This window comes from Ylistrum balloti, unplaced genomic scaffold (assembly GCF_031769215.1).
Source record: "Ylistrum balloti isolate Yb309-2 unplaced genomic scaffold, AGI_CSIRO_Ybal_v1 Utg370830, whole genome shotgun sequence".
NCBI classification, from domain to species: Eukaryota; Metazoa; Mollusca; class Bivalvia; order Pectinida; family Pectinidae; genus Ylistrum; species Ylistrum balloti.
The window spans coordinates 361,287-382,549 of NW_026782479.1; the positions used below are offsets into that span (position 1 = coordinate 361,287).

General features: G+C 33.7%; 3 protein-coding genes across 3 annotated transcripts; 1 reads left to right on the plus strand and 2 right to left on the minus strand.

Annotated features, from left to right (window-relative positions):
• Positions 1–594: 594 nt before the first annotated feature.
• Positions 595–2,518, minus strand: LOC132558843 (uncharacterized). Its single transcript, XM_060223455.1, has one exon. It carries the CDS (start codon positions 2,516–2,518, stop codon positions 749–751), a length of 1,770 nt encoding a protein of 589 aa, XP_060079438.1. The 3' UTR covers positions 595–748.
• A 6,621-nt stretch (positions 2,519–9,139) lies between these two features.
• Positions 9,140–10,967, plus strand: LOC132558840 (uncharacterized). The gene has a single exon (XM_060223453.1). The coding sequence runs from the start codon at positions 9,140–9,142 to the stop codon at positions 10,799–10,801; it is 1,662 nt and encodes a 553-aa protein (XP_060079436.1). The 3' UTR covers positions 10,802–10,967.
• Positions 10,968–14,078: 3,111 nt separating this feature from the next.
• LOC132558844 (perlucin-like) lies at positions 14,079–18,000 on the minus strand. The gene is made up of 5 exons (XM_060223456.1): positions 17,949–18,000; positions 16,745–16,824; positions 16,456–16,546; positions 16,069–16,282; positions 14,079–14,109 (listed from the first exon to the last, which is right to left on the minus strand). The coding sequence occupies exons 1-5, from the start codon at positions 17,998–18,000 to the stop codon at positions 14,079–14,081; spliced, it is 468 nt and encodes a 155-aa protein (XP_060079439.1).
• Between the last annotated feature and the right edge of the window lie 3,263 nt (positions 18,001–21,263).

A 21,263-nucleotide genomic window follows, 5' to 3' on the forward strand; every position in this document is an offset into this window, starting at 1 on the left:
GTCAATTTCACCAGGAAGTGAATGTACCACTACGCCATGTCAGTCAATTTCACCAGGAAGTGAATGTACCACTACGCCATGTCAGTCAATTTCACCAGGAAGTGAATGTACCACCCATCATTATTCAGGTTCCATTCCCTCATAGTCTGTTCGAAGTTAACCAAAGATCAATGTTGATTGAAACCATGACAACAGTTAATTCAAGAACATTCCAAACTATATCGTTGATATAAATTTGATGTCCAGACCACAAATGCTTGTAGACATTAATATGAATCTTAAAATTATTACAAATAATTTGAGAATAAACAATTTTATAATGTCTAGATGCTTAAATTTTAAAACCGCAAGAAATAATAAGACATGCAGTTAACTTAAAATGGTTGTCGATATTAAGGTTTTTTGTATATTAAACATTGTAAATTAATTGTTAATAAACCATTTTATACGAATAACAGAGTTTATTCTCAATTACCTTACCATATTTGATATAAAAAAAATCACATGTCCACAAGCACCTGTGGTCGAGATTATTCCTCCTGATATGATATGAGGATGAAATTTTCTGAGAAGTTCTAGAAAGCAGTTTTGGTTATTTCATTAACTACTGATTTCAAATCAAGTTTGTTTCAAATTTCTGAGGCTTGATTGCTACATACGACTGGTTTGATACACAACAATGCCATGAATCATCGTCGAATCCTTACGGACAAACTCTCGTTCGAATTGTACCAGCAATTCGTTTCATTCACACTGAATAATGAGCACTTCTGTTGCTGCCACTTCGCTGGAATGGTGTGTGTATCTCCCCTCGAATAATGAGACCTTTGTCACATCCGACCCACACCCTTCCTTGATGGTCTGTTGCTATGCAACGTGGTCCCATCGCTCTTCTCTTTTTGTCCAGTAGCACCTTTGCTCTATTTCCATCTTTTGACAGGGCGTATATTTTGTTGAAAGACTCGTCGACTATAAGACACACTTTCTTGTTTTCGACAGATGTGACATCTAACGAGTCGGTGTCACCAACTCCCTCTCCCCTCCACGTGTACATGTATCTACCTTTTTTGTCGACACACACTATACGATGGTCATTAGGGGCTCTGTCCACGACCACAATTTCACCAGTTGAAAAGGCGGTGACCCTGTAAGGGAGCTGAAACACTTCCGGGTCATGATCATCTAACCGTATTTCTTGGAGTAAGCTACCTGCTGCTGATAGCCTCACAACCACGTTCTTGCTCTTTTCTACCAATCCAGACGAAGTAGGGGCATTACCACAGACTATAACATCACCATCTCCTTCTTGCACACAAACACTTCTGGCATAGTTCGGAGACAGGTCTGCAAAATTCGACAATTTCTTACCGTTGCAGGACAGTTTTCTAATGCGGGTGTCCATGAAACAAGTGATAAGGATTTCTTTAGATTTAAACAATGCCATGTTGACAACTTCTCGATCAATTTGACAAGATCTGGCTTTTTCGTATAGGTCTTTATCTATAAGAACGAGTTGTCTGTCGCCGTTATTGTGTTTGGTTCCGTCAGCGTCGTCGCTACTGCCGCTGTAGGACAGCCATGTCGATCCGTCGTCAAGAGGGCAAAGGGCAATGATCTTTCTTCGTGTATTAGTTTGAATGTGTGTTACTTTCAGGTTCAGTGATAAATCGTTAAACATGTTGATATCTTCTGGCGATTTTAAAACTCCGAACAAAGCAACTAATTTTGGTTTATGAAACGACATCTTTTCAAACGACGGGGGTAGCATTCTGTATTCTTCTGGTGTTTGAAAATCCAAAGACTTTATCTTCATTTCCTTTGAAAGAACATGAAGATGAAAAATATTGTTAAGTCTTACTTCTGTTTCTATTCCATGAATAGACGTTTTCAAATCCTGAGTTTCATGTGCATATTTGTCGTGTTTGGCATGATAACGGGACATTTCTCTTGATTCTACAGAGTCTATTTCGTGAAGATACTCATCTCTGAGATTCATGGTTTCTTCACAGATCATGGCTGCAGCATCAGTAATACTCTTTTTACACTCTGCTAATCGTTTGATGATGAAAGTGTGCATTGTTTTATCCTTCTCCTCCACGTCACGATATTTCGCAAGTTTCTGATTGAAAATCTGCACACAATCACTTAATGCAGACTTTAACAATTTAAGGCTGTGTTCTTTTGTGTCCCATTGATGAATTCGGTGAGTTTCAGACAAACAGTCTTGACATATATATTCATCACACGTTTCGCAATAAAAATCGAGTTGTTTGCCCCCATGTCTGACACATTTGTTATGATCGTTCCTGTTTATGACCTCGATGTTTTCCCTAGCGTCAACGATTGATATTATGTTGTCGTTTTGTAATTTGGTGTTTTTAAGATGATATGTCCTACACTTGTCACAAAGTCGTTCCAGACAATCGGTGCAGTACCATTTAACTTCTTCTTCTGATTCACATACTTCACAATTTCCATGTAACAAATCACTTTCGTCAACAGCGTTCTTGTCAGCCATTTTATGTACAAGTGTGTGCTTAACGGTCACACCCGAAACTTGCCACACCATGGGATCGGTACGCAGTAATTGCGTCGTAAACAAATGTCAAATCGTGTAGCATCTTTCACGATACATCAGCCGTGAATATCAATTTAAAATTATGTAATCAGAAATCACGTATATAATTATATTATAGATGTACACGAGGATAATCTGGATATCTTTATAATGCTTATATAGCAGCCTAGCAGTACTGACGTATCGTTACGTATATCATTTATAAAGCATATTCATAAGCAATTACATTTTGGCTGACTGAAATATTTTTACTTAAATATGTGCATAAAGGAATAAAGATAAATATGTTGTCCATTCTATAATTCACATTTAGTCTAATTACCAAAACCCCTAAGTAACGTCTACTTAGCAGTGAGTGGAATTCCCATGGAGCTAAAAATATCTTGAGTGTAACCCATAGAGCTAAAAATAGCTTCTGAAATCCGTTGAATTATTTCAGACTACTGGGTACTAACAACCCTATAATACTATACCTTTCTCTTATAAAAGATGTACATGTATTTGTCATTTTCTATGAATACTTTGTATTTTGTTTCAGTTGTTACAGATCATTAAATAAATAATAAAAACAAAAATAATAAAAATAAAAAATGTCTTATTTCAAACTTAAATTCGAAAAATATGTTCACATCGAGACCTCTGAAAAAGCACAAGGATAATAAAAGGAGAGTGAAGGATGTATAGAATTGAAAATTAATGAGAAAAAAAATAGCTAATCATGCTGTTTTATCTGTAAACAAACTTGACTAGGCAGACCATCGTCCAGTGTTCCCATCTGTTAAGAGCTGACAGGGTGAGTGAGACAATTAAGGTCATGAGGGGTCAGTTAGGACAGGTTTATGATAATTAGATAAGATTTATCACTTTTGTGTGTGTGATAAAGTTTGTGAAAAGTCTTGTCTCGGGGAGTTTTAGTCGGGATGTTTGAGGACACAGACGTGTTCGTGAGAACTTCGCTTGTTTGGTATTAGTTCTGAATTGTGTGAGAACATACGAGCGAAATCCACATAACAGAATGTTATTATTTATTGTTATGTTTCAGACTCGGAAACAATTGTAATGTTTATGATCCCCAACTTTATGTAGATGGACGTGTATAAACGTTCCGTAAATAAACAGGAAATATTGTGAAGACTATTGACATTGACTTGTAACGGTCACATACGTTGGTGTCAGAAGTGGGATGCCGGAAAAAATTATACTGAAGTTTCACAAAGGATATTGACAACAGCTTCAGCAGAATCACCTACGTAAAGGAAAGCAACAAAGACACTTATGACAATTTAATGACAAGGAAGTCCGTGAGGATAGTACCTATTGTGATATGGTGACTCACATCTTTATGTATGTTGACATGTATATACGTTATGTAAATAAACAGTAAGTATTGTAATAATTTTGTTCTTGGCTTGAACCCCGTCACAATAATAAGACCAGGTGTTCCAGAAGGATAAGCACCGTCTTCATTGACATTGATGAAACTTGCCATGTAAAACTGGTAGACATTTATGACTTGCGTGAGCATTTTCGAAAGCCTAATATTAACTCTTAGATTGTAGAAATGTATTACAGAAGGATGATTACATATCAAGAAATGTCAGAAATACTATATATATATTTATATTTAAGTATAATATTTCTCTACTATCGTACAAACAGATATACGTGTAGAACGTGCTCCTGGCATACTAAAGGTCGCTACAATGCACTAAATAGCAAGTTTTTTTTAATTATGCAAAAGACAAACAAATAAATATCACGTTTTAATAAAAAAAAAACAAGCATATTGTCGAATGAATTATTGACACTTCTGCCATTAATAAAAATACATTTCAAACAATAATTACATTATTATTATTGTCATTATGGTAGTACAATGATTGATTATGGCTATAAATTACTAAGAATATAGACCCGTATATATAAAGTTAATGGACGCGATGTTTCATGTTTTTACTAAGACTCCCACAGTCACACTGCATGTGACTATATATATTATTAATTAGTGCATCTCATGGTAAGAAGCTGTTCGCTGTTGCGTGGTACTTTACATTCAGTATTCTGCATGCTGATATAACCTTTAATAGATTGGCAATAAGTATTCACAATTCACGTAAATCCTGGGGTATATTGATCTGAAACAAATATTGTGGTTAAAATCTGTGGAAATATAGAGACCCAGAGGCTGACATACCAATTGATGAACTATATAATTATGTTTAAAATCTTAATGCAGTTGGCTGTACTACTGATGAGGATGATGAGGTGTTACCAGAGCTCGATGAAATGTATATGATGATGTGTTAAATGAAATGATAACAGAAGATTAAGTTATAAATGTCATTAATAATTCAAAGATGGAGTTTATGCTAGAATTAAAAATGAATACCTTAAATGTACGTTGTTTATTTTTAGGGTTAGGGTTAGCTATATATCAAATTATCTCATGTTGTATTGGATCATAGAGTTATTCTAGAACAATGGGAAATGGGTGTAATTAAACCTGTCTATAAAAACAAAGGTCCGATAATTAAAGGGCGATAACTCTTAGGTCTTCTCATGGAAAGGATTTTACCACTATCTTAAATAAACGACTTACAACATTATTTTATGAAATACAAATCATATCCGATGCTCAAGCGGGTTTCAGGAACGGTTTCTCTTCAACAGAGAACATATTTATACTGTGTTCTCTAATATCTATATATTTTTCTATGGGTAAAATCTTATACTGCAAATTCGTCGATTTTCGAATGCTTTCGATACGGTGTGGAGATGTGGAATATGGAGAAAGTTGCTTTATAGTAGTAATTCAGAAAAATGTTTAATGTTATTTTTTATATGTATTCAAGGCCACAGTCTTGTATCGTAAATGGTCAAGAAATGTCTGTTTTTTTTAATGTCGGAGTAAATAAGTGGAATATATGTCACCACTTTTGTTAGCAATTTGTTTGAACGATTAAGAGGATTGCTTTGACCAAAACATTAAAATCAAAATAAGGAGTAGTACGCCAGCTTTTATGGTATTTGATGAGCTTGGGAGATTTCCAATTTAAAATTTGAAGTTAAACGTAGAACTATTATGTTTTGGTAAAAGTGAGTTACTGATAGGAACTAGTTCTCTAGTGTAATGTTTTGATTTACTATATAAGCTAGAGGAAAGGAGAATGGGGCAATTTAAATAGATTGATTATTGAAGTTTATTTTTAACAGCAGTTTTATAAGGAATTTCCAAGAAACCTGTTCTGTGGATAAAACATGGTTAAAATCTATCATTAAAAATAGACGAGATCAATACAAGTGGTTTAATGATATAGAGAATGCATCTCGTTGACAATTTTACAGTATATTCAAATGTGAATTCATTTTTTAGAGAAGTATTTAATAGAACTTAGAAAGATCGAACAACTTAAAGTAAATTTCGAACTTCATACATGAAATTTCTGATTGCAGCAGGACGCTGGAGGGGCATTACACGTCAGGATAGAGTGGTACTTTTTGTACTTATGAAACTGGTGATGAATACCATTATCTATATAACTGTAATTAGGAACAAATACTACAACTTAGAAACGAGTTCATTTCAAATTATTATTGCAAATATCAAAGTTTTATCAAGTGAAGGGAACGGTTTTCATCTTCAAAAACGTTTGATTTGTAACGTTTGTAGATTCTTAGAAAGTTGCTTTTTTAATATTGTTTATATTGTATAATTATGTATTAGCCAAACCTTAGTTTGCCAGCCATGATTCAAATCTTTACTCTGAAGTCCGTTTGTGTGGGGATTGATTTATAAGATCTAGCAGATCCTCGATTCTCCAGGGGTTACAATCACGTTCTGTCTATGCACCCTGGAACATGTCATGGCGAAATTGCTGCTTCCATGTGTGAGACCTTGTGGACAAGGCGAAAAGACTACTTCGATCCTTTGATGTACATCAAACGAATCTCGAGGTCGCATAATGGTGTATTGTAATGGCTTTGATATTGGATGTGGCTCCTTTGTAATCTTCAGAAGGAAGGTATCAGCCTGCAATTGGTCAGTTGTTTTTCTCCTAAAACCAATCAAATAACTGTGCTTGTGCCTTCAGGAGCACAGAAAGCGAAAACCGTCGGAACCCCTGGAGTATAGAGGATGTTTCTAAGAGTGAAATTATCATTATGAAGGTATCAAAAAACCTTATACTGTAAATCCGCTAGTTTTCGTGGAGGTTTATTTTCCTTCATTTCGTGTGTACGGTTAATCCACGAATTTATATATTTATGAACTCTTAAAAATTAATAAGTAGATTAATTAAACTATATTTATCAACGATATAGTGTTCACGAAATAATATATAAAAAAAACCGCGAAAAGTTAACCTCAAGAAAATATATGATTTTTACAGTACTTGTTATATATGGCAAAATAACTTAGATATCATGTAATACAATGCCTGTTAAAATTTCACTGTTATCGATATTTTTTTAGAGATAGAAATATAATTAGTTACGCGTGTTATATGTCCACGTCGTCCAATAAGATTTATATTGGACACAACAGCGTCTAATATATTCAGGATAATTCCTATTGGCTACAGCTAGATGCAGTAATGTTTGTTTATTTATTTATGTACTGTATATTTATTTGTATATTAGTTTATTGTTTATACATTTATTTACTCTTTATTTATTTTACTGTTTATTTATTTACTGTTTATTTATTTATTGTTTATTTTTTTACTGTTTATTTATCTATTTACTGTTTATTTATCTATTTATTGTTTATTTTTTATTTACTGTTTATTTATCTATTATTTATTTATTTATTTACTGTTGATTCATCTATTTAGTTTAAACATATTTTTATTCAGTAATAAGCATTTAATTACAGACAGGTACGCATTTATGGGATGGGAAAACAAGCTTAAAGCTTATATTAATTCCTTTCCCATGTACATACAAAGACAAATATAAATCGGAAATGGAACACCTAACATCGACATTGGATGAAAAAGTAATATTTGGACATAACAATAAAACATATTAACTTACGTATACGCACATGTGGTGGATAGAATTACAAAATGTAATTTACAACTTAAGTAGTGGCGCCTTAATTTATTGGTATGTAAAAAAAGGTTACCTTTCAAAGCTCCATTCAGATCTATGAAACAATACATAATGTACAGTTTTATAATAAGAATTAAAGGACAAAAAATATTAGGTAAAACGTTTACTAAGCTTGATATAATTTTGCACGGTCAAGAATATTTGTTCATTTTTCTGTTTATTCGTTTATAATAGAGTTTTTTCAGTTAGAGTAATATCTAGTTGAAGTAAAGTATTCATCTATTTATTGTTTATTTATTTACTGTTTACTTATCTATTTACTGTTTATTTATCTATTTATTGTTTATTTTTTATTTACTGTTTATTTATCTATTTATTATTTATTTATTTATTTACTGTTGATTTATCTATTTATTGTTTATTTATTTACTGTTTATTTATCTATTTACTGTTTATTTATCTATTTATTGTTTATTTATTTACTGTTTATTTATTTACTGTTTATTTATCTATTTACTGTTTATTTATCTATTTATTGTTTATTTATTTACTGTTGATTTATCTATTTATTGTTTATTTATTTACTGTTTATTTATCTATTTACTGTTTATTTATCTATTTATTGTTTATTTATCTATTTACTGTTTATTTATTTACTGTTTATTTATCTATTTACTGTTTATTACGAATACAATTGATGCATTATGGTTTATGTTTCCATGTGTACTGCATGGGCCGTGGTACACTTTCCTATTGATGTTCATTCATATAATATCTATCTCCTAATTGTTGTCGAAACTAGCTCTCTATATATATGTGTGTGTGTATAAGATTCTATGTGCAGTTACGAGTAACATCATAAGCATGAACTGATATCTCTGTTTACAATTCGACGAATTCATAATTATTCCTGACATGCACTGAAATGTGTCTTCTTCAAAAGCTATCAATGCTTTCTTCAGTTTGTAGGTACTTGTGACGATCGCTGATATACCCGTTCGCCCAGAGCCTTGTCAACTTAATCTAAAATACATAAAAATATTTCCTTTTTAACAAATGTAAATATTTTTAAATTAACAAAAAGAAACAGGGATAATGCAATCGTTACCTTATAGTTGGATCAATGTATGTTTCCTTTGTTTTCTAAACATTTCAATAAACGATCATTAAAAGGATGACGATGCATATTGCCAAAGTACGGTAAGCAGGGCAACAGTGCGTAAAATATATTGTAGTGGTGACCGTCACGACGGGAATACCAAATTAACTCGTAAATGTATGGCAGCCCAACTTTGCCAAAATGAAATATAACAAGTATCGATATAAGAAAGAATGACAGAGTAAGAACATTCTGATGGGTCTAACACTATGTTAACATTAAAACAAAATGAAAGGCGTCGTGTAAAGCTGATATTATGCTCATGTCAATTTTTTGTATTGTTTCCGTGACGTACAATGTTAAAAGCACTTGTGTGTTTCCATATCATTGTAAGGTATATGTGTAAAAACATGGCTGCCGTGAATGTGTGTGACGGGGATGCCCTTTCTATTTTGGTATGTAGTGACTGTGAGACGGTGGAACTTGTCGACTGGTTCTGTCAGGATTGTCAACAGAATTTTTGTGGTGAGTGTAAAGATCATCATCTGAGAAGGAAGAAATCAAATATGCATGACGTTGTTCCATTACGAGAGGCTAGATACAAGCAAATATTACTGAGCCGACGTTCATGTGGTCTACATCCGGGTGTAGCAATAGATTATTGGTGTGAAAATTGTGATTCTGTTATTTGTGTGAAATGTGTTCCAGATCGGCATAAAAAACACGACTGGTGTGCAGTGGACGATTTCGTGAGTCGTGTCCAGACCGAAATCCGTGGTAAAACTCACGCTTTGCGAGAAACATTGATGGTATATAGGAACGTGGCTATCGACAATTCAAAATTGTCGGAATACATAACTCATTGCATAGCACGGCTCAAGGCAGATGTCAGCAACCAAGCAAGGGCGTTCTGCCAAGAGGTGAAAGAAATGGAAGACGGTCTTTTGAAAGAAATAACCATATTTGAGAATAAAGAAACAGCAAAACATAGCAAAAATTACGCTGAGATGAAAAATGATATGTCGGAATTAGATTCATTGATCACAAATACTGAACAAAAACTTGAAAGTTGTGACTCCGCACTGTCTTTGTCCAATTTATCAAAAATGTTGGCTTCTAAATCCGACTGCTTTCAATGTCCTGAGAGAACTAATTGTCAGCCACCGACTTTCAGCAAACCAGAATATGTCGATCGAACAAAGTTAGCATCATTGTTTGGTCAGTTGGAATATCCATCTTCTAAAAATGTGGCCGAGAAATCAGTATACGATGTTAAAACAACGTGCAAATACCTCAAAACAAAAACTACAAGAAAGATTCTAGCACTCTGTGTACTGGACAATGGTAACATATGGGTTGCATTTGACGGAAATAGATTTTTGATGTTGATGGACGAATATTTAAGTATAATAAAGGAATCTTGTGATACAGAATACAGTGTGGTCAGCATGGCACTTTATAAAAACACGGACATCCTGTTCACAAGGTTTATGAACACGCGCGTACAGCGACTCGTTTCCAATGGCGAAAAAACGATATCAATTGCCGATTTATATCCTTACTACGCGAAGGGCATTTGTGTAAATAATGAAAATAGACTTTTTGTTTGTGCTGTGATGTCGCCAGCGTTATCTTGTAAAATTGTGAAAATGACTGGAAGAGGTCAGATTCTCATGGAAATAGAAACAGACCAGAATGTTTGTGAACCGCTCACTTTACCATATAGAATTACTTGTGCAGATACTGGTGAATTATTTGTCGTTGACATGGCAAAAGATGACCACCATGTCACATGTTTAGATAAACAAAGGGATCGATTGGTTTCTTGGTCTTGGCGAGGTGAAGGTGTCGGTCTCGTGGCCCCTTTGGGAATAACAAGTTACAAAAACGCTTGCTTTGTTACCGACGAAACAAACCACAAGATATATGTGTTACCGGAAAAGAGGAATACAGCTGCAGTGTTATTGGACGAGAGCACCCGCCAGTCAGGACCACGTTGCATCACTGTCGACCGGAAGGGATGTATCTGGGTCGGATGTAATAACGGGACCATTCTTAAGATTGAAAGATAAATAAAACTGATAAAAAGTTCAGGCGAAATTGAGAGGATGACATCACTAACTCATAGAATGAACTGTCTTAAAGATATTTTTACAACACAATACATGAAATACCGTAAATATGATAGAAATAATTATTTTCAGATCTCGTTTAAAATCATCTGTGATATTATGTTTTATATAGCATTGTTATTATCATATATATAAATGCCAAAGGCAATATATAGTTGACTGATAATTTGTTTTTAATACTTAAACGTCTTTTATTATAACTAATACAATGGAATTAGGCCAAGCTTTCTATCTTTTGTAAGTCCTTTCCCACATAAAGTTTGACAAAATACATATTGACAAGCCAAGACGTCATGTTTAAATACAAATTTTGTTTTTTCCCACAACAGACCAGATGTGATGATAATCGGGCCATGTTTAGAGTGATATCCTAATTAATTGGTTGGGTCCGTCTTTCTCCTGTTAATCTGTTACTCGAAAAGATATAAGGTATACAACGAAACAGTACCTTCAAAGCATGCGTCCACTGCTAGTGTATCTCTGGTTAAAAAGGAAAATAGACAGGTCTGCATGATAATATATAAAGATTGAGAAACACATAATAGATGTGACCAAATATTTTCGATGAGACTAAGAAACAAAGTTAGAGGTGACCATTCTTGTGTTTGTTTTACACATATATAATTCTTTTAGAATATCTGAACCCAGAAAATCCAAGTCATCAACTGTTTAACCTAAGATGCGTACATGCTCGATACTACAGTCGATGGCGTCCTATCCAATACACCTGTTGTACAATCAAATATTTAGCGTCTAGAAAATGTATTTAAGTCATGCATGCACCGCTTCCAAACATACTGGTAAAATTTTGTACATATCTGTTGATCGCAATAGCTTTAAAACAGGACTGGATACAACGGACATGGGACACAGTAAGTGTTAGGTAATCGCAGGCCATAAAGTACAATGTGGATCGGTTTACCATATCGACAGGAAACAAATCTATTTCTTCCGAGTGGTATAAAACACCACTCATCTATAAAGTTTTGTAAAGGTTTTAATTCTGTTTATTTATACCTTGGTGTAAGATTTCGATATTAACAAGGATATTTGGAGATGAACGCATTTTACAAAGTTATATGTTATTTAAAAATTGTTAATATCAACACAGACTAATTATATGCAATTTCGTAAATGCAGCTTAAGTGTATCCGGATGTTTCAGGCGGATAGTATTTATCAGCTGAAGTCCGAATATTAATGTTGAGCTGTGGGTTTCCGTTTCATAAGTGTTGTTTCCTTGTGCTGTGTTCGGTATTAGTTAATTTGTAGACATAAATCTTCAATAGAATATTATCCTCAGAACTTGTTATTTCCTTTTAATTGTCATCCACTTTAGTACTGCTTCCTTGTTGTTTTAGAATCTTGAATATTCACAATACGGAATCTTTTACTTAGAATTGGTCTTTGATTGTTTTATATATCACCATCGCACACCTTTTACTGGCGTTTCATAAGCAACAGGCTATCTGCTGGCTAATATTTTCAGGAGTGACCGCTTCAAAGTACGTGAATTGTGATCAATCCCTTACCAGGAAACAGAATCATACGTTCTCCGATTGGTTGAGACGTTTGAACCTCCACCTCTGGGTGGCAGGTTAGAAGTCTATTTTTGGCAGTTGCCAGATAATTGCCTTATCTGGATACTCCGACGTTCTCACCGCCAAAGCTTCACACGTCCTTGAATAACCCTAGTATTTAATATGGCGTAAAGCAACAATGAATAAATAGAACCTCTCAAAAACCAGCTGGCAAATATCTTTTAGAAAATAATTCACCAGGTGAAACAACGAAAGATTCGCAACCCAAAACGGTTCTTCCTGTCAAAACTGAAATATCGATTATCATAGAGTTATTTTGTTGATCAAAGATGAATATTCCAAGCAAATTCAATTGTTAAAAGCTTAAATGTAAGACAACCAAACGGAGAAGTTGATTTTGACATAGAAAGAGGAGCTTTTTGATGAGGCCGGCCAAACATATGATTTGGATACACAAGATTTGACACTCGGTTAATATTATTATTCCGCATTTTTTGAGATATGGTGCCGAAAATAATTTTTCTATTATTACATTTCATTATCTAAAAGAATACTTTACGCATTATCAAACTATGACTTGTAGACATTTTCATGCACAACAATAAGGGGAAATGATCAAAGGGCTTAATCGTATGTCATAAAAAACTCTATGCAAAATTTAAACACCTGTCTTAGTTAAGGAAATAGTTATATTACATTTATACCAGAGAATAGTCAGAAATTACCTATTTGATAAACCTTTTTATAATTCCAATCGAAGACCGGAAGGGGACGTTGCAATGTCACTGTCCGTTCAAAAGGACCGATCAAACTAAAACCTCAGTCGATTAATTCTTTTCGGTAGTCCTTCCTTGGGTTTACTTTTCGGGCTGGAAGATCCAGCGCTAAGATAGGTCACTATTACCTGCTTGGTGTTGTTGTGCAAGGTCAATGGTAAATGTCACTTTTACTATAAATAGAATATTAATTTCCGCTCAGAAACTTAACTTCCACAGACTGCTTCTTTAATAAGTGGGCCTGTTATTTTTGTATTTCGTTTTATTGTGTAATGTCAAATATTTACAATCGTCTAGATATGTAAAGAAATGTCGAACCCTGATTTATTGTAATCATCGAGTAAGCCTTCAATGTTATAAATATATATGGTTTACTTTTAATTCTCTGGCAAGTCTTTTGTAAAATCTGTATCGCAATTAAAATGAAATTGTTTACACAATCAAGACAATACACAACAATAAAGAAATCTAGCCATAGTATTTAATATGTCGCCTAAAAAGAGTTCTTTTTCGAAATATAATTGTCTTTACAGTAAAAGAATACATGTTTACAAATGGAAGATCGGATGTTATTTCAGTTGATACACTTTCTAGCAGTACTTTACTTTAGGTTAAAATGATAGCTTTATAAAAAGGGTTCATTTTGTATTACTCAGAATAAGCACTAATAATGCGATAAATAATTATTTTTAAAACAGTTAGTACTTTCCGTGGTTTGTGAATAATAACATATTCAACATCCATTGTTTCTGCATTTTTATTTACGTGGACTAAATTAGAAAGCAATCTTCAGTGTTTTATTGTCAAATCAATTGAATATCATAAAGAAACATTAATTGCTTATCTGAATTTCAATCTGATGTGGTGTGAGTATAACGTATTCTTGTATATTACTGTAGCTTCATCCGATGGCCCCCTGACTGTAAAAGTTTCTGAAACAGAAAAATGTATCAATGATTATCGATATTACTTTAAAATTATGAATGTACATGTAGCTACTACAAAAAGCTACTACTATAAAAATGCTGTACACAATAATGTGATAAACAAACAATAGTATACAACTCTGGCGGATATCAAATGTCGTTATGCCAGAAGAGTCAGGGAAAATTCAACAGCGGAAAATAATAATGAGATGATGCCGTTAAAAGTTGTCTATAAAAGTCAGTCAGCAGTTATTACGAGTGATGATGTAACGAAGAAGCATGGTGCTATTTTAACCTCTGGTATTGGTTACGGTTAAAATCGCAGGATTGTGCAGTCAAGCAACAACATTTACTGTGTATCTTGTCACCATGAAAATATACTTTGTTACACAATGACCATTGAAGATTACCTCAGGAGCTAAAGGGACATCACAGACGAAAATAACTGTTGCTTAATCGATAGAATGTAAACGATAGCTATATCATTGATGAAAATAGTACTACCCACAACCACTGCCCTCCGAAATTTGTCTCAGATAAGAAGACAGTGCCTGTCTCAGTCACTAATGGAATGTCCTATAATGGTCATTCTTGGCGGAGGTGATGCTAGTGGTGCAATAAGACAAGATCAAGTAATGGTGAGGTAATATCTCGAGACTCATCAAATCGTACAACGGACAAAGAATGATCAGGAGAAAGAGTCATCAATCACAAGCAAGAAAATATCAAACGGTACAAAGAGCAAACAATTCAAAAAAGGACAATCGCCATCCTTCTCAAAATTATTCGGAACATTTTGAATGTGTTGGTGATGGTGATCCATGTTATATATGCCTAAAGTGGTAACCAGATCTAGTGAACAATTGTAGTTTTCCTGAGTTCCTGAGCTTTCCTCTTCCTCTGACATACTTCATATATACTTGTATATCTACTTATATATTTGTGGTGGTAGTGTTGAATAATAACATTCCATCATATAATTCTTAAACAATTTGCAAACCTTAAAAATAACAAGTGATCGTGACTGAAATAAGGATACTACTGGATTTTTTGTACGCGACATTTTATGTTGTACCTCTGGGCTGTCGCACAAGCTAAAGTAACATGCCCAACTTAAGTGAAATCACTACAAAAATGATGTGCAGTCGCATGTCCTATACAAGTAAGACAATTATGGTGAGGGCATATGAGTTAGTTTTTCACTGGTTTTGTTTTCATTTTGTCTAGGTTACAGATTAAATCGTATGTACATATTTCAAAGTATGTATGTAATTGTTAAGTTCTCATTCATCGGCGTAGTATAGCTGTTGAGAGTTCATTACTATGGGGTCCGAAATAATGGTTCGATGATTTTAAGAATAAAATAGCTAATGGTGAATATTCAACCACGTGTTCCTTCTATTTTGGATTTTTTACGTCTTACTGCATTAAGGTACTATATCTTTCTGAGAATATTTGTAGAAGTTCAAAGACATTATTCTTCATCTATTTCACTGCTACACCATGTTTTGCCTCCGATATTTCGCGGTATGTTGACTAGATTCATCTCTTTTTCACTCCGGCGTAAGAGTCAAACATGATAACTCCTACATATTATAGAAAATTTATCTCATTAAGCAAGTGTCTTTCGCATAGAGGTTCAGTGACTAGAATTGTTTAACATTAGACACAGAAACAAAAGACAGGCATTATGACAGTCTTTTAGGCTAGTTTAATTGTATTATTGGTTTAGTTATAAATGTTGAGTTTATTTTATTATTGATTTCTGTATTTATTTTTATTTATTATTTATGCAGTTTACTAACATTAGTCAACAAATATGATTTGTAGGTGGAATACAGAAATTCTTTAACGAAAAAAGAGTCCCTTTATAGTTGCAATATTGCCGTTAATTTTACATTTAAAAATCTACTGCAGTTAATCCTGTTCTATCGGTCACAAAGTATATGAAATTAAAAATCTTACTCAATTTCGCATACGAAAGGAAGCGATATGTTGCATGGAACATCGTTCCAGTGACCAGACAAAGTTAAAGCCAAGCAATCCTCCTTTCCGTTCTGGTCGTTTGGTTCACCGGCCTTCCAGTTCGCGTTTGTGATCAAGCTAAATGAACTAGCCCAGTTCCATTCTCCTTCAACAAAGGTGTCGTGTCCACCTAAATAGTATTCACCCTGTGGTGCTGAAATTACATGAGAAAGATTACTCTTTTATCACAAGGAGAAATGGTGAACCACTATTTATACGTACTCAGTGTTTACGAGATGTTTGCCTGGATTCCATTTGAATGTTTTAGCCTTGTGTTACTGATATCGCGTCTGTTATACAGGCTACATATGTTATACAATAACTGACCGTGTTTAGTTTGAACTTCTCCGTCGATAAACGTGACATCCGATGTCTGCATAGGTTCTGCGAGTTTTCCGTTGACATTTCGGCAAAAGCTCTTCAACAATAAAAATTACAATGTTATCTTATAGTACATATGTACACAAAGTTATTGAGCTGGGATATAATTGTCTTTTTTGTTAGAATACATTCAAAAATCCTATACGTTTAAATTGAAAGAAATCAATAGTATGAGTGACCTGCATAACAAATATTTTGAATAAACATAATTAACAGGTTTGCAGTATTAACTCACCCCAGCTTCCGCCCATGACCCAGTCACTACACTAAAGTAGTAACAGAGCTCATCATGCTGCACCCATCCTGACGGGCAGGCTACATAAAGATACATATGGCAATAAAAGTTCCAAAGTTTGTTTTCAATTCTTAATTTGGTCGCGAATTTTTCCTTACCATTGCCAAATACTCGGGAAAGTCAAACATCAGAAACGTGTTGTTTTGAAAATGGAAACTTTGAATACGAGGTTACGAATAACGAAAATAAAAAAAATAAAATTCCATTGAAACAAATGTATGATAATGTAATTAACATCAAGAAAACAGCCAATCAGTCTTCATGACACATTCGACCTTGTAATTTAAGCCTAAGAATTATTATCCCAATAATCACAAAACATGATACACTTGGAATATCTTCTTCCCTAAAGCATTATCTCTTTCTATAGGCTCACTTGTCAAAATCTTGATTTTGGCCTCACTGTTCGGTATCTACCAAAGTGAAAAACCGTTCTGCCATCTGGCAGAGAAAAACAATACTTTTACAAGAGTTTTCGCCCGTTGCTTTTTTTAGCTTTGCTATAGCCGTTAGAACTGTTGGTCCATTGTCAGTACAATGTCACCAATCATACCATTTTCCATTGTTACTGTCCTCATATGCCTGTAAAACCAAAACAAAGAAAAACACCGTTGCAGAAACCATTGCGTTGTCTCTTTTATTCCTTGTAGAATCTGGAATGTGTTAACAGAAGGTGAAAGAAAAAAAGCATATAATGAGTTTTTCAACCACTCCTGAAGACTACTACAAATGTCTTCACTTTTGCTCGTTATACTTTTAAGAGTTCGTGTGAAGCATATCATTATTTATGACCCGAACTCCTGTGAATATTACACCAATTTTGCTATATCTTAATGACGGTTATTTATGAACCGAACTCCTGTGAATATTACACCAATTTTGCTATATCTTAATGACGGTTATTTATGACCCGAACTCCTGTGAATATTACACCAATTTTGTTATACCTAACATACGGTTATTTATTTACCGAACTCCTGTGAATGATACACCAATTTTGCTTTACCTTAAAAACGGTTATTTATGAACCGAACCCTAGTGAATATTACACCATTTTTGTTATACCTAACATACGATTATTTATTTACCGAACTCCTGTGAATATTTTGCTTTACCATTCATATATTATTTATGATATGACTACCTTGTACGGTTGTCCATATGACTGTTAAGAGGATCAGAATGTCCCTTATCATGGTGACCGTCTAGTCTGCTGTCAGGTCGTCTATGTGTTGTAAAAGCTTTTATCTGGCCACCAACGGATCAAAGATAACAGAACTTGAACCATTTCCTATTTCAGTTTCGTTATTAGCGTAACTAAGCAGTACAAATATATATAATATACAATTTTGTATACTGAATACACAAAGCACATTTATGATTAGTAATATATACATTATCACATTCATTTCATAATTAGTTTTTACACAATGCACACAAATACCCTATATAAATTCTATTCACATATCACATTCATTTCATAATTAGTTTTTACACAATGCACACAAATACCCTATATAAATTCTATTCACATAACATATGTACCCAATCCTATCCTTTCTTCTTTAAGACACCTACGGTATACTTTATTGCAATATCAACGAAATTCAACAAAACCTAAGACCTACACAATTTCGTTCAAAACGGTCCTTCACAATGTCTTAGCCTATCAAAACGCTCCTTTCCATCATTGATGACATAGGAGCTCCGCCTATTTTCCAGTCAAGTTGTGGATTGTTTTGAGTCAGGATGTAGGTCATTGCTTATGAAAAGGTTTTAAATGTTTGTCTGCGTAGATTATCTAACGTCATTTTTTATATTGTACATACCCTAAATTCGTTATGTCTATCTCTGAATGATAAAGAAATTTGCAGACTATAGTAGATCGAAAAAACAACGAACAACGGGAAGAGGCATCGATGACAGAAAACTAATCCGAAGGATTTATGTATCATTCTCTATAGAATTATCTAGTAAAGGTAGGAAACAATACCATATGATTATTTCATCACGTTGTGATATAAACTGAAATTGGTCCCTGGATTGAGAATATCGCCTAATGTAACGGTATCGTCTTCATCAACATTCCGACATAAGCTTACCTTCAAACTCACTGGAAGCAGAGAAAAGCAAATCGGAAATATGACACAAAAATTTGCACGTTCGAAATTTCCCTTTCACATCTCGATGACTCATTTTAGGATGCCGTTACGATATATTTCTCCGATGTCGAGCATCTGCCTCAACCGGAAAGATGGTCGCCATCTTTGGGCTAGCTCCAGGATTCATGAGTATGTCGGGGATATGATCATGAATATTATCAAATAAAAATACTTTACATAACCACTATTTTAGAATGTATTAAACACACAGTTTGTAATTTCTATAAATATCTCTGATATCTCCACAATTCCGGTCTTCAAGTCATGTGCTGACGTTATTAGTTTTGTAATTAATACTTAATAATTACGGATTTTTCAAACAATTTTGTAATCAACACTAACAGGCTTCATTTTTTGTATATTTCTGGAAATAGATGAGCATCTGTTGTAACTATAGTTTCAGATATCATAACCATAGCATCTTCATAAATAAGGAAACTTGGTAAGTTGTTTTTATTTCTATTGATTATTATCAACTCCGTTTTTATGAACTCGAACATTACATCCTGTATCCCAGGAGCTTGGGAATTAAATATGCTATTAAACAGTAATTTGGTGCTAAACTCTCTTTTCATTGTATAAAAATCATTCAATATGCCATTTATACCACATGCTTCGCTATGGCTTTGTCTTATTATTGCGCGTATCGCCTATATTTCCCTGATTTTCCCCCAAGTTCCCAATAAGATACATGTATATTATCATAGATGCAGCTAATGACCTGAAATGTTCAAAGAAATGTTCACTTTTTATTACGTTTTCTTAAAACAAGTGTAGAATTGTTTTAATGATTTTGTTCCCGTGTTGTTATTATACTTTCTCTTGAGTCTCAGTTCAAGTTGTTTTGTTCCTATATCTAGCATATGAATTGCAATAAGTAAATTCTGTTGGGCAGCTTTGTACTCCTGGTATCTGCTTTTACATTGGTTGGTAAAGCAAGCATTATCTACTTTCTTGTGCCATTATCGCTTGTTTGTTTTATCTGTATTAAGGAACAAAATGGCGAAATAATTTCTTTCAGGAGTTCGCCAAATTTTTCTACACTATTACTTACAACTATGCTAGAGCGACATATTTCCTCTAACTGTTCAATATTTCTTCACTACTCTCTACTGAATTAGTTCCGTACGTTCTTCAGTCCATCATATAAAACAAAATTTATTACTGTTGACATTGTTATCATATCTTCATTCTAAGGTTTTAATACTGAAAATAACGGATAAATGGTATGAAAATTGGTTGAGTTACTACTGAAACTTTCACTTAATCAAATATTTTGCTTTGTGTTCCGAAAGAATTAGTGTCTTCTGTTCAATCGACGACGTCCGCAATGTAAACACTGGTCAATCCAAATTAGTAATGTTAGTTTCTCAAATGAAACCATTATACAACAACAGAATCATAACTACTACTATAACTTTTCCTAAATCTTTATTAACTGATATATATTCTTCTAAGGCTAAATTACTATCAATGTTTTTTATCCGGTTTCAAAAGTATATCCAATTATGAACTACCTTTGATAAGTACCAAATTATGTAAGTCAACGTATCTGTATAACATAATTATTCCAGGATAGGTCTCGAAGACCTGCAAAGGAGGTGTGGATGAGTAATAAAGTATCTGGATACATCTGCACATAGTTATGTATGTTATCTACTCTACAGCCGTATGTTTAGGACATCTTTTGGTTAAACAGAAGCTCAATGAAGTCATCAATATTTCACTTTTTACGGTATTACTGTTTAGTCACCATATTGACGAAATACGGGATCGTGCCAACCGATATCAACTGAAAATGAGGGTTTATCGCATAAGCGTTAACTTATATATAATATACACAGCTTTTAAATAACATGCGTTTCTATTCTTCTTGTGCGTTTTCAACTTTACTATTATAAACAAAACGGTTTGTCAATATTTTACCCACGTTTTGTTTGTTTTTTTTTCAATATGTCGATATTGTCTCGTTGACTGTTTATTCATTAAACACAAATAAGACGGAGTGTTGGGAAACACAAACAAGCTTGGAACACAGGCACTCACGGACAAGTTATCATGGCTGTGTGATTTACATATCTTATAAATAAGATATCGCTTATGATACTTGAGATGTGATGCCAGATTTAAATAAATACCTTTTGGCATTTGTTTAAATTTGTGACATAATTAAAAACAAATATGTTATGAAATGATGGGTTAAAATTCTTATATACAGAGGTAAATAATGCGAGAAACACTTCCCAGGACAAAGTCAACTTGAAATGTTTGGTGAAGTAAAATCCTCTTTGATAACA